The sequence below is a fragment of the Perognathus longimembris genome, chromosome 3 (genome assembly GCF_023159225.1).
Source record: "Perognathus longimembris pacificus isolate PPM17 chromosome 3, ASM2315922v1, whole genome shotgun sequence".
Taxonomy (NCBI): domain Eukaryota; kingdom Metazoa; phylum Chordata; class Mammalia; order Rodentia; family Heteromyidae; genus Perognathus; species Perognathus longimembris.
Window position 1 is genome coordinate 53,556,381 of NC_063163.1, and position 14,056 is coordinate 53,570,436.

Here is a 14,056-nt window from a genome sequence, read left to right on the forward strand (position 1 = left end):
AGTGCTGGGGCTTGGGACTCATGGCCTGAGCACTATCCCTGGCTTCTTTTTGCTCAAGGCTAGCACTGTACTCTGCCACAGTACCCCCTCTGTTTTTTTTCTCTTTTTTTTCAGTTTTAAAAAAATTATTTTTTTCTTATTTCTTGTCAAAGTGATGTACAGAGAGGTTACAGTTTCATACATTAGGCATTGGATGCATTTCTTGTACTGTTTGTTACCTCTTCCCTCATTCCCCCCTCCCCCCTCTCCCTTTGCCCTTTCCCTCTCTCCCCATGAGTTGTTCAGTTGGTTTACACCAAACAGTTTTGCAATATTGCTTTTGTAGTCCTTTGTCTTTTTATCCTGTGTCTCTTGATTTTGGTGTATTCCCTTTCACTTTCCTAGTTCTGATACCAGTATATACAGTTTTCAATGTACTCAGATAAGATACAGTGATAGTGCAGGTACAACCACGGGAAGGGGATACAAGAGGATCATCAACAATAGAAGCTACTTCTATCAGAAAAAATGACATTGCCCAATTTGTAAGGAAATGGAAGGACTTGGAAAAAATTATACTAAGTGAAATGAGCCAGACCCAAAGAAACATGGACTCTATGGTTTCCCTCATAGGGAATAATTAGCACAGGTTTAGGCTAATCACAGAAGAGGATCACAAGAGCCTAATAGCTATGCCCCTATGAATGCATAATATAATGCTAAGTGAAATGAACTCCATGTTATGGAAACGAGTGATATATCACTGTTGTAATTACTTTCAACATGCCATGTGAAACCATAGCTTCTATTGTTGGCTTTTCCTATATATGTGGTTCTGAGGAATATGAACCCAGGGCTTCAGGCTTCAGGTATACGAGGCAAGCACTCTACCACTAGGCCATATTCCCAGCCCCTCAAAGCATTTTTTTTTTAAAACTCAAGGCTAGCACTCTACCACTTGAGCCACAGCTCTACTTCTAGATTTTTGGTGGTTAACTGGCCACCAGGGTCTTATGGATTTTCCTGCCCAGGCTAGCTTTGAACCATAATCTTCAGATCTCAGCTTCCTCAGTAGCTATGATTACAGGTATGAACCATTGGTGCCTGGCTCTCAACACATTTTTAACCTAAAATGTTCTGTTAAAGGAATGTTAACTTAGACCTCAGAAGTCTTCATTTACAATAATGAGCTTTTGTCCAGGCAACTATTTATAACCTTTTCCACCATCCCTGCTAAGGCGCAAAGATAGAGTCCACCCAGCCAGGCACCTCTGAAATGTCGAAGTGGAAGTCCAGGGTCTTCCCTGGCAGCTCCTTAGAGGCGCTAGCCCACACTCGGTGTATCTCTAGCTTGGACAGGTCGCTGTGCTGGTAGGAAGGCAGCACCAGACTGGCCGATCGAGACACAACCAGCTTCAAGATATTCAAAGCTTCTCTCCAGTGAATGCTCTGCAGGAAACAAAAAACTTGAAGTTACTCAACACAGTTATTTCATTTTTGCAATCTACTGGACCACTACTGAAACTTCTCATGACCTGTCGGAATTCACTGACTTAACATAGAGGAAATTCTATGATAAGTAAAAGGCAAATAATGTAAAAATTATATAATGTACATGTGTACACACATGAATTACATAATATACATATACATGTATATATGTTATATATACACATACATTACATGTATATGTGATACATGTATAATTACATTATACAAATATATGTATAATTACATTATACAAATATATGTATAATGTATATGTATACATGTATATATAATGTATATGTATGCATGCGTATGTATATATGTATGTGTGTATATATATGTATAATGTATGTATATATATACATTACATATACATATAACAAACCACATTTAGGAAACAAGCAAATAACCCATTTTGTCCACATTATAGCAAATAGGAGTTTCATACAAGACACCATTTTTGCAAGCGTGCTCACTGTCTCCTTAATTTGACAAGAAAACATGTTCCTAAGAGCTGGGAGCTGGTAACTCGTACCTATAATCCTAGCCACTCAGGAGGCTGAGATCCAAGGATCCAGTTCAAAGCCCATTCAGACAGGAAAGCCTATGAGACTTATATCCAATTAACCAGCAAAAAGCCAGAAGTAGAAATGGCTCAAGTGGTAAAGTACCAGCTGTGAATGAAAAAGCTAAAGGACAGCACTAGACCCTGAGGTCAGTCCCCAGGACACACAGCCACACACAAATGTCTCCAAGGCCTGTTACACTAGTGACCATGGGCTCTTACTCAAAATTCTTCCCACTTCCAGGTCCCAGTCATCCTTCTAGTTTCCTGGGTCTTGCTCTTCCATTTGTTTCCTGCACATCTTGATTTCTTTTCCCTTCACTTCTTACCTTCATTACCCAGTCCAGGAATCTGAAAGTCCTTAACTCTTTCCCTACCTTTCCTCCCAGCAATCTGTTCCCTTCTCTTCATTCTGATTTGCAACTCAGCTGAATCCTCTCCTGCTTGGCCTGGACTACTTCAAGGGCTTTATAACAGGCCTTAAGATCCCAGCCACAGTGATCTTTCAAGAATTGGTTAGACCAAGCCACTTTCCTGCCGAAACCTCTTCATGCGCGCCCTCTAGTGGACAAGGTAGAGGTCACACTCTGAACAAGCTTCAGTCTGTTTGCTGGTCCTCTTGCTAGTCCAGAATTCTGGAAGGCTTTTCCTTTCCTTAGTGTTAATCAAAGTCTCAGTTTGTGTTATTTTCTTTGTTTCCCTGAAAAGCCTCAGTCTGATCAGGCCTTTGAAGGAGGTCAGACTTGCATAAAAGTATTGAACATAGGTAAAAGTTGTATTTTTTTCCTTTTATGTATTTTTATTTTAAAGATGTATAGAGGGGTTATCATTACATAAAAGAAAAAAGAGTACATTTCTTTTTGAACAGTGTAACCCCTTATCTCCCTCTCAGTTTTCCCTCCCGTCCCCTCACAAGTTGCATAGTTCATTTTCAATATAGTGTCTAGTGAGCACCACTGCTACCGTTATTCACTCTTTGTCCCGTTTCTGTGTCCCCTTATCCTCTGAAAGATAGTGAACAAATACAACAAAAGGAAAAGAAAGCCAGTAGCAAAGAAAAAAAAACTTCCTGTTCCATTTCCTGTTCATTTAGATAACTACCCTTTTATATGATCAGATGAACATAGGTATTTCTTATATATTTCCTTCCTTGTTAAATTATGCACAAGGAAGATCATGTTCTGAAAATGAAATTAACCATTGTTTAAGGCAAGACACTGAGTATCAGAGATGACCTGCAGGCCTAAGGCAGAGTGGGCATCGTCAGACCAGAGAAATGGACCACCTACTACGGGACCACAGAAGGCTGTGAATTGACCTTGTCCTGAGGAGTGCTCACACTGTCACTCATTGCCCATCATGTGGCATAACTAAAATCAGCACTTGAAAAATGAAAAAAGAAAGTTTAGGAATCACTTTAGAAGTTAAAAAAAATCTGTAAGTCACATGACTGGTGAAATGAGGATGGAAAGGAATAGCTAAGATATGGAGAAAAAGGTATTAGTGTTGTTTAACATGGCCGCCTCCAACTTCAGTCTGAGGTTCTATGTTTCAGCTGAAGTCCCAGGTTTCTAGAATGCTGTGTTAGTTTGGGTTGCTATTTTAAATTTGTCTTTTTTTCTGGTTAGATCTCAGGGTATGACTTTGGTAGTATGCAGATGTTTACTGATATTTGCCGAGAGTACTGATGGGCAGGCAGCCTGCTACAATGAAACAAAACCATTGGCTTGGGAGCCAGCTTCAAATACCAGCTCCACTCACTACTAACTGAGGTTCTAGGGCCAGTATCTTGGTTTATTTTTTACTAATTTTATTAAACTTTTAGACTATTAGGTATGGAAATAGAGACTAGCGTAATGAACCCCATTGTATGTCATCAATTATTCATACTTTGTGAATAATGGTTTCATTCTTTCAATAACTTTATGATTGTCAGAATATTTTCTTTTTCTTTGGCAGTACTGTTTTTTGGTGTTTTTTTTTTTTTTTTTTTTTGGTTGGTTCTGGGTCTCGAACTCTGGGCCTGTCTCTGAGCTTCTTCTGCTAAAGGCTAGTATTCTGCCACTTGAGCCACAATGCCATTTCCAGCTTTTTCTGAATAGTTTACTGGAGATAAGAATCTTACAGACTTTTCTGCCTAGGTTGGCTTCGAACCATCATCCTCAGATCTTAGCCTCCTAGTAGCTAGGATTATAAGCATGAGCCACTGGTGCCTGGCAATACTGGCGTTTTGAGCTCAAGGCCTCTCACATTCACTCAGCTAGTGCTTTACCACTTGAGCCACACCTTCCCTCCAGTATTTTGCTAATAGAAGATTGGGGTCTCATGGACTTTTTCGGCCTTGGCTAGCTTCAAATTAAGACCCTCCAGATCTCAGTCTCTTGGGTGGCTGGGATTACAGACATGAGCCACTGTTGCCCAGCCTACTTGCTGGAATATTTTCAAATGCATTTGAGCCACTGGTGCCCAGCCTGCTTGCTGGAATATTTTCAAATGCATTTACCAAGTTCCTTCACTGCAGTTTCTGTGACCCCCCAAGTAGAAATTTCCACTGCAGAATAACCATCCAAAATGGAAGCAGCTGGCCTGGAAGTTGGTACACAAATACAATCCTTCTCCCTTCTCCTTTTTTATAAATGGAACACTGATACTGGACAGGACCTGCCCCCCTTTCCCCCTCACCCAGATTCTTGTCTTAATATCAATGCCTTGTTCTGTCTTTGACTCAAGAACATCACTTGGGCTGTGACCACAGATACTGATGGCATCAAGGAATGAATGTGTAGGCTGGTGCCCATGTGGTGGGGCATGCAGGCTTCCCATGGTTCTGGCTAACTAGTGCCACCATCCAAGTGCTCACCTGCACATATTTTTCGATGGTCTTGAGAACTTCCATGTTGAACTGCTTCACAGGAACGACAGAAAGGTCCATGTAGCTGAGCAGACTGTAGATGACTTGGAGGAGTGGCTGCTGCATACTAGGGAGCCCCTTCTCCAGCAGCTGTGGGAAGGGGAATGGAGCCAGGGGTCAACGTTAGCCTGATTGTCCCTCAGAAGCAACAGGCTTCCCAGTGCCTTTGCCACTGCACACTCGCTTACAAGGGCAGCAAAATCCTAACTACGGGACACATGAAGAGGCCACTGAAGGCAACGTGCAAAGTCTGAGGACACATAGAAAAGTCACATGATGAATGTAAGCAGTATACTTCAAAAGGAAAGCACCCAATAATGCTAATCATCAAACATTACTAATTAAAAGCCAGGCGCCAGTGGCTCACAGCTGTAATCCTAGCTACTCTAGAGGCTGAGATCTGAGTATCGTGGTTCGAAATCAGCCTGAGCAAGAAAGTCTGCGAGACTATCTCCAATGAGCTACTCAGAAAAAGCTGGAAGAAGCTCAGGGACAGTGCCCAGGCCCTAATTTCAAGCCCAGGACTGGCCAAAAATAAAAAACAAAAACAAAAACCAATTACAAATTAAAGCAAAAGATAAAATAATTTGTCAATCGTTAAACTGATAATATTATAGCAACTGATAATATTCAATATTGGTAAGAAGAGAGGGAAATGGGTATTTGAATATCAGTAGAGATGTAAATTGGATGATTGGGCAACTGAGGTCAGGGCACTAAAGAGTGTCGTGTGTGTGTGTGTGTGTGTGTGTGTGTGCGTGTGTGCGTGCACACCTGCCAGTCTTGGAGCTTGAACCCACGGTAGTCCCTGAGCTTTCCCTATCTCTGAGCTTTTGAGCTCCAGGCTAGAGCTCTACCACTTGAGCCAAAGCTCCACATAGTTCCACTTCTGAGTTTTTGGTAGTCAATTAGAGATAGGAATTTCATGGGCTTTCCTGCCATGGCTATCTTTGAACCACAATCCTTAGATCTCAGTGTCTGGAGAAGCTAGGATTACAAGTATGAGCCACCTGTGTCTGGCTGAGGGTCACCAGTGTGAAATAGAAATTGCACTTTGAGGAATTGTTTTTAAATCAGAAATACATAGCATAATTTTTGAGATTTTTTTGGCCAAGACATTATTTGTATGTCTAAAATAATCATAAAGCAATCAAAATATTCAACAGTAGAGAAATGGATATATATGTTAATGTTAAATTACATGCTGAATCTGGGTGCTAGTGGCTCATGCCTGTAATCTTAGATACTTGAGCCACTGGTGCTAATGATTATTTTTAACCTATTTGGACCTGGACTAGAGACATAACTAAAAACAAAACAAAACAAAAAACTAGGACAGATTTCCCTGTTTTCTTTGGAAATGCCCTAAGAAAATGTGCTAATAACTCTTATCTCAGAAGGCAAAACAACAGTGAAATTGCTGAAATAAGTTAGTTCCCTATCATCCATGTGTCTCATAGACTTCAGGACCTTGTGTGTCAATGGTTGGGACAGAAGGTGCTAAATGGGAATACACTTCATCATTGATGCTGCTATGTAGCTTAGCACCAACAGACACAGAAGTCAAAGAAGGAGACAGATGAATGTGCTAGGAACTCATTGCTGTGGTGACAAAAGTTTGATTCTAGCTTTTCAAATACAAAAAATAATTATAGCAAGCTTATTTTAGAATAAAAGCAAGCTTTGTTACATAATTTAGAATGACTACCTATTTAACATATCAAGTCACAAAGAAACTCCTTCCATAAGATTAACACTCAGGCTAACATTTTTTCATCTCTACCGGGCTCTGACAGGTACTAATGTAGGAAGATGGAGGCCAGTTCTGCCGTGCTGAAAATAGGGTACATTATTAACCTGGTTGAACCTCGGATTCTCTCTTATAATAGAATATAACAAACTCACTGATTTGTTGTGAGGAAAATGATTCCTTTCATATCTATGATAAGACATTATTGACAATAACAAAGTGTCTAATAGCGATCCTATGTAAACAGGTAGGTGACGGAAGTGATGAGAGAGGCTATCCTTCGTGGAGAACTTACCTCTGCAAGGTAGGTGATCATGTTCAAGGTTATGTCAGTATAGGCTTCGTGAAGATACCGACAGACCACGTTGACCCACGTGGCACAGTCCCTTGTGTAGCTGTGCGTTTTATAAAGAGTCATCACATGTGCAAGATTTGAAAGTTTGGGGTTTTTCTCTTCCAAGCAAACCTTTTAAGGCAACAAAACCAATTAGGGAGACAGTCTTCTGTGCCTGGGAAGAAGCATCAGCAACTTTGCTATATATCTTGACAGTCTGCAGAATTGACTGGCAGACAATTTCTGGTGGCTACAGGAGTGGTTTGCTTAGTAATTAGCTAATGGGGTTTTCACAAATCATTTTCCCTTGTCTTTCTTAAGAAAACAAAGCAGTAAAGGATCATTGCATCTCTGAGCTGATCGTTCCTGCCTGGCATGGTCTTTCTGATAGCCTGAGTATAGAAACATAAGGCATACCTGGGCAATCCTTTCTGCTATGTCCTTACAGAACTGATTGGGGTTTTCGAAATGCTGGATCAGTTGGGGCAGGAGACATAAGACGTTGAGAGGAAACCCTGGATGAGAGAAGACACAATGGAGACAGCTGAGTATGGTATGTTTTAGCTGCTGGCAGGGGAAGGTATGTCACAGAGTTTATTCCCAGGTGAGGTGAAAGTCTTCTGAAGTAGCTTAAATATGATCTAACAAAAAAATAAGTCCATGAAAAAAATGATGAAATCTTAACCACAATGACAACAGTTGAAAGGAGGAACTGAACCAGACTTACAATTTTAACATACAGTGGTCATCTTGCCATGGACTGGCTGAGACTAGGGATGATGGGTACAGTTTCACTGGCACAGACAGAAATGAAACACCAGCGCACAGGCCACTTATTTTTAAGTCATAGCCACATTGTTATCTATTTATTTACTGCAATTACAGAGGCTTGAACTTGGGACTTCACATTCTCCCTTGGCTTTTTACACTCAAGGCTGGTGCTGTACCATTGAGCCACACCCCTGCTTCCAGCTTTTTGCTGGTTAATTGGAGATAACCATCATAAGGTGACTGCAAATCTAAAACCTCTGGTGTCAGCCTCCTCAGTAGTTAGAATTACAGGTAGGAGTCAGCAGCATATAGTTTAAAAAGAGAAGGAATTGCTGATATATCTGAATTAAAATCTACTTCAAGGCATGATTCTGGGCTACTGCCTATGGTGTTAAAAGTTGATCTGCCTCAATTCAAAACTATAGGGAGTGAACAAAATTTTCAAGAGGAAAAGAACAGCAAAGAAAAAGAAAAGATTTGGGGGTTAAGAAAAGCAGTGTACAGGAGCAAAGGAAAAAATAAACAGTAACTAATCTTGAGAATATAAAAAAGTTACGAATATTTTATATATAACTTCTGCTCCCTCTCTGATATTACCTTAAATATTTTGTATAATATAAGCAAAGCTTACATACGTTAGTTTTTCCAATACTGAGGATCAAATCTATGCATGCTAGGCAAGTGAGACAATGAGACACATCCCAGCTCATAATAGAGAATCTTCAAAGAAAAAAAAGAGATCAAATACCTGTAGCTTATGCCTGCAATCCTAGCTACTGAGATCTGAGGGTTGTAGTTCAAAGCTAGCCTGGGAAGGAAAGTCCATGTGACTCATGTACAACTTGTTGGGGTCCAGCCTTGGCCTTGAGGGGGAAGGGCATTGGAGAGCGTGCCCAAGACGCCACCCTTTCCCCAGCCCTGGGGAATGTGGAAGCAGGCCACAATTCTCTGGGTCCGGAACCAGAAGAAATGGCTTTGCAACCAGCCCCCAACTTTCTCGCCAGCCCATGTGCCCCCCATTCTCACGGGCTTTTCACCCCTGGGGTGTCGCTATCCAAGTGACGTTAGCTCATGAGGGGGTCCTATGATAAGCTCGCAGCCTATCGTCAGCGCTCTGGCTGATCACCTTTTCTCTCCTCACCTCTCACTATATCAGCCTTTGCCCCTCCCTAATAAATCAGATTTGCTCTCGAAGCATCTCCGAGGTTCGCCTACGCCTGGCTTTCTTCACGGGTAAGGAGGGAGGTAAAGCGATCTCGTATGGCCCTGTGCACCTGAGGTCTTTCCTGAGCCCCCCACTCCACCCTGGCCTTACCTGCGGGTCGGGTGACCAGGGGAGAGGGTGAGAAAGGGAGCTGTTAGAAGCATAGCAGAGCCTTGATCCCCACGCCAGGGGAGGCGACCCGAGCCTGGCACAACTAATCACCAAAAATGTATTAGTGGAGGTGTGGGTCAAATGACTGAGTACCAGCCTTGTGCAAAAAAGCTAAGGGAGAAGTGCCCAGATCCTGAATTGAAGTCCTAACACCAGGACAGAAAACAAAATTCCCAAGTCCAAAAACAAAACAAAAAAAATTGGCCACCAAACATACCCACATATCCATTTGTTAGAATTGTTAAAATCGCCCAAGTCCCTATCATCTTATTCCCCTGGAGACAAACTGTAAGAGGGAATGATGTGGGACTTACCAATAGCTTGGGATGAATCCACCATGGGTACTTTGGACACTGGTGTGAGCAAGCTGAAGAGCTGCAGGGTAAGGTCTGTGGTGGTGAGGGATGTGAATCCTTTGAGCAGTAGCTGCTGCAGCCCTGAGAAGTCGGCCCACTTGAGCTGTGCCTGGAGCTTCTCAAGTTTTTCTCGGTTCTCAGCTTTATCGAGGGGCATATGTGCCAACAGTCGATTCAACAGCCGCAGGGCCATGAGGTATTCGAATTCAAAATCAGACTCCATCAAGGCCACTGTGACCCAGAAGATGGTAGCCAAGAGGTTGGTTGGGTGGTTTATGTGGGATGGGTCTGTAAGACTGTCCTTCAAGGAGGAGGAGCTTCTGGTTTTAGAGGAGAGGCCCTGTTGGGTACAAGCCTGAATTCTATCCAGTGTGGCACTTCGAGGCGGGTCTGAGGACCGGTCCACAACCCCAAACTTCTTGGGCACAGAGAAGCTTCTTTGATGCCGACTCCTCTCTGTGGTTGTGGGGTTGCCGCTGGTGGCTCCTGGGTTCACATTTAGTTGTCCTGTGCTCTTCCTGCTTGCTGTTAGTTTAGCACTGGAGCTTAAGTCTGGTGATGAAGAGCTGGGTACAAAAATAGGTAAGTTCAGTAGATTGCTGGCATGCTTCCTGAAAAAGGAAACCTCAAAAATCCATTGATAAAACACCAGAGCGCATACTGTTTCTATCAGCTTCCTTTTTCTTATCTTTAAAGCTATGAAAAATAAACCTCAGCATAGAGTTTAACAAGAATTGGGCATGGTGACCCATGCCTGTAACACTGGCTACAAGTGGAGGCAGTAGAACTAAGATTATCAAGCCAATCCCAGCAAAGTTACTTGGATGGCCTACCTCAAAAACAAAACATAAATGAAAGGGGTGTGTGGTGTATCTTGAATGGTAGAGTACCAGCCCATGCAGGCTCTGGGTTCAGTCCCAGTATTGTCCAAAGAAACAACCAAATCCAAAGGAACTACCACCACCAATAAAAGAACAGCTTTTTCTAACAACAACAACAACAACAACAACCCTATCTCCCCAAAACAAACAAACAAATTTTGGCTCCACTTTCTGAAGGTCAATCTCAGACATCAGCATTTTTTTGTGTTAAGATCTGGACAGGAGTAATTATGGAATAAAATTTACCTGATGAGCACAAATGTTAAAATTCTGTTAACTGATTAGGAACACATGAAGAACAAAGTAAATATTTATGTCAAAAGTATTTTTTTTGGCCAGTCCTGGGGCTTGAACTCAGGGCCTGTGAACTGTCCCAGAGCTTCATTTTGCTCAAGGCTAGCACTCTACCACTTGAGCCACCATGCCACTTCCGGCCTTTTTTGTTTATGTGGTGCTGAGGTATCGAACCCAGGGCCTCATGCATGCTAGCAAGCACTCTACCACTAAGCCACATTCCCAGCCCCTCAAAGGTATTTTTTTACCTACAGAAATTTAGAGAAAATGATTTGTCTATTCATGCTGAAAAGTCAATCAACATTCTTATTAAATTCTTACTATCTTAGGTAAGTTTGTAGGTTCACTTAGATAAATATGTTTGATAGTAGTGATTATATTGAAATTATGTTGCATAAAAAATGTTCAATTTGCCAGGCACTGGTGGCTTACACCTGTAGTGTTAGCTACTCAGAAGGCTGAGATCTGAGGATCCAGGTTCAGAGCCAGACTAGGCAGGAAAGTCCATCAGACTTTATTTTCACCTTAACTATCAAAAAGCTGAAACTGGAACTCAACTAGAGAAAAAAAACAAAAAACTAAGGAACAGCACATAGGCCCAGCCCCAGTACTAGCACAAAAAGAAATTCTATTTAAAAATAAAACAAGTTATAGCTGGGCACCAGTGGCTCATGCATGTAATTTTACCTACTTAGGAGGCTGAGATCTGAGGATCCTGGTTCAAAGCTAGCTGGGGAAGGAAAGTCTCTCTATGAGACTCTATCTCCAATTAAAACCTGAGGTGGAGCTGTGGCTCAAGTGGAAAAGCACTGGCTTTGAACAAGAAAGCTCAGGGACAGTACCCATACCCTGAGTTCAAGTCTCAAAACTGGCATGTGTGCATGCACACATACATACATACACATGCACACACACGCACGCGCACACACACACACACACACCAAGTTACAAAAGGCTTAAGATATTTTTACTGACTGAGTTTCTAGGAAGATGATCTCAGTTGTAAGATCATGGAATAATGAATAATTGAAATAGGTTATGAATTCAACTACTAAAAAAATAACCATTTTCATTTTTCATTGTGATCAAGTTGGGTTTTATCCCAGAGATGCAAACCTGGCTTAATATAGGTAAATCAATAAATTTAATATACCACATTAATAGAGCCAAAGATAGATATCACATGATCATCTCAATAGATACAAAAAAAAAGCCTTTGACAAACTCCAAGATCCCTTTATGATAAAAACTCTCAAGTTGTGGGTGAGGATAGAAATTAAGAAAAATTAAGAATATGCCCAAGCAAGGCCTCTATAGCACAAACGATAAAAATCTGAAGAAAGAAATTGAAGAAGACACAAGGAAATGGCAAGAACCCTGTATTCATTAATAGGGAAAATATGGTGAAAATGGCCAAACAACCACAGCTGATCTACAAGTTCAATGCAATACTAATCAAAATCCCAAAGTCTTCACCAAGAGAGATAAAATACAAAAATTCATATGGAACCACAAAGACCCTAAATAACCTTAAAGCATTTTTAGGCAAAAAAAAAAAAAGAAAGAAAAAGAAAAGAAAAAAAAGCAATGCTGGAGGTATCAATCTCAGACTTCAAACTCCACTAAAGAGCTATCATAACAAAAACTGCTTGGTACTGGCATAAAAATAGGCTCCAAACCAATAGAATGGACAGGAAGACCCAGAGTTGAAGCCATAAAATTACAATCATCTGCTATTTGATAAGCAAGCCAAAAGTATATGTTGGAAATAAAGACAGCCTCTTCAATGATTGGTGTTGGGAAATCTGGACATCTCTCTGAAGAAGACTAAAATTAGATCCCTGTCACCTTGCACCAATATAAATTCAAAACAGACCAAAGACCTGAACACCAGACCTGAAACTTTGAAAGTACTACAAAGAGTAGGACAAATAGGAGAATGTTTTATCATGGGCCAAGAACTATCTGAAGAAAGTCCCAGGGGCACAGCAAATAGGAGACAGAATCGACAAATGGAATGAATTACATGAAATTACACATTTTTACACAGTAAAAGACATATTTACTAAAGAAACATCCAGTGGGCTGGGAGAAGACCTTTACCAGTTGTACATCTGACAAGGGCCTAATATCCAAAATATATTAGGACAACATAAATTACTCTTCCCCTCCAAATTAATAACCCAACCAATAAGTGGGCAAAGAGCTAAATTGAGACTTCTCAGAAGAAAAATGGCCAAAAAACATGTGAGTAAATGCTCGACATCTCTGACCATAAAGAAAAATGCAAATCAAACAACATTAAGATGATATTTCACCTTAATAAGACTGGCCAGCTTGGAGCATTCAAACAATAATACTGGCAGGGACATGGGGGAAAAAAGAACCCTGTTACATTGTTGGTGGGAATGTAAACTAGTATAACCACTCTAGAAAGCAGTTTTGAGATTCTTCAAAAAACCAAGAATTTCCCTATGACCCAGAAATAACACTCCTGGGCATTTATCCAGAGCATTACAAGTCAGGATTTGGCAAAGACACATGTACACCCATGTTCATATCTGCACTATTCACAATAGCCAAGTTGTGGAAATAGCCCAGATGCCTCACATTGGATGAGTGGATCAAGAAAATGTGGTACATACCCACAGTGGAATTTTACTCATCCATTAGAAAAAATATCTCATTTGCAGAGAAGTGAATGGACCTAGAACAAATCATGTTAAGTAAGCCAGGCTCAGAGACAAACAGTGAGTGTTTTCTCTCATATGTGGAAGCTAGATCTAAAATACAGCTATGCATAATACATACAGGGATCAATAAATTTGCACACAGACAAAAGGATGGTATATTTAGGGGAGGAATCCAATGGTGTAACTCCTCTCAACAATGACTGTACTACTTATCAAAATGAATACCAGGAAGTGGAAATAGTTTTTGGAAAGTAGGCAAAGAAGAGGCACAAGAATGGAAGGACAAAGGGCAAGCGTCATCCTTATACTCAAAGTACACTATGTAAAAATGGACTATGTAACTTGAGGATAGAGATGGGAGGAGGAAAATGAGGGAGAACAAAGGAAGGGGTAACTTGACCAAGAAACACTGTACTCCTAACCTGATGTAAGGAATTGTAACCCCTTTGTACAATTGCTTAATAATATTAAAAAAAGAAAAACAACAATTTAGTTTTAGTTCCTGTTTACCCGTGTAATAGGATAATTATAATATTTAAAAAAGCTCAAGGACACAAGAAAGGCAGTACAAGTAAGATATCATGTAGAGGTAATGTGTGAAGTCTAATTTTTTTATTAAAAATTTTAAGAGTTTTTAATTGTTACTAAAAAGGTAATGT

At 40.8% G+C, this 14,056-nt stretch overlaps 1 protein-coding gene across 6 annotated transcripts in view; it reads right to left on the minus strand.

Annotated features, from left to right (window-relative positions):
- The window catches only part of Fry (FRY microtubule binding protein), a 348,931-nt gene that overhangs the window by 50,583 nt on the left and 284,292 nt on the right, over positions 1–14,056 (minus strand). For all 6 annotated transcript variants that reach the window (XM_048341548.1, XM_048341549.1, XM_048341547.1 and 3 more), the window contains exons 44-48: positions 9,488–10,095; positions 7,445–7,542; positions 6,989–7,159; positions 4,893–5,033; positions 1,249–1,428 (exon numbers count right to left, since the gene is read on the minus strand). In XM_048341548.1, coding sequence (XP_048197505.1) covers positions 1,249–1,428; positions 4,893–5,033; positions 6,989–7,159; positions 7,445–7,542; positions 9,488–10,095 — 1,198 coding nt within the window. The remainder of the gene's footprint in view (positions 1–1,248; positions 1,429–4,892; positions 5,034–6,988; positions 7,160–7,444; positions 7,543–9,487; positions 10,096–14,056) is intronic.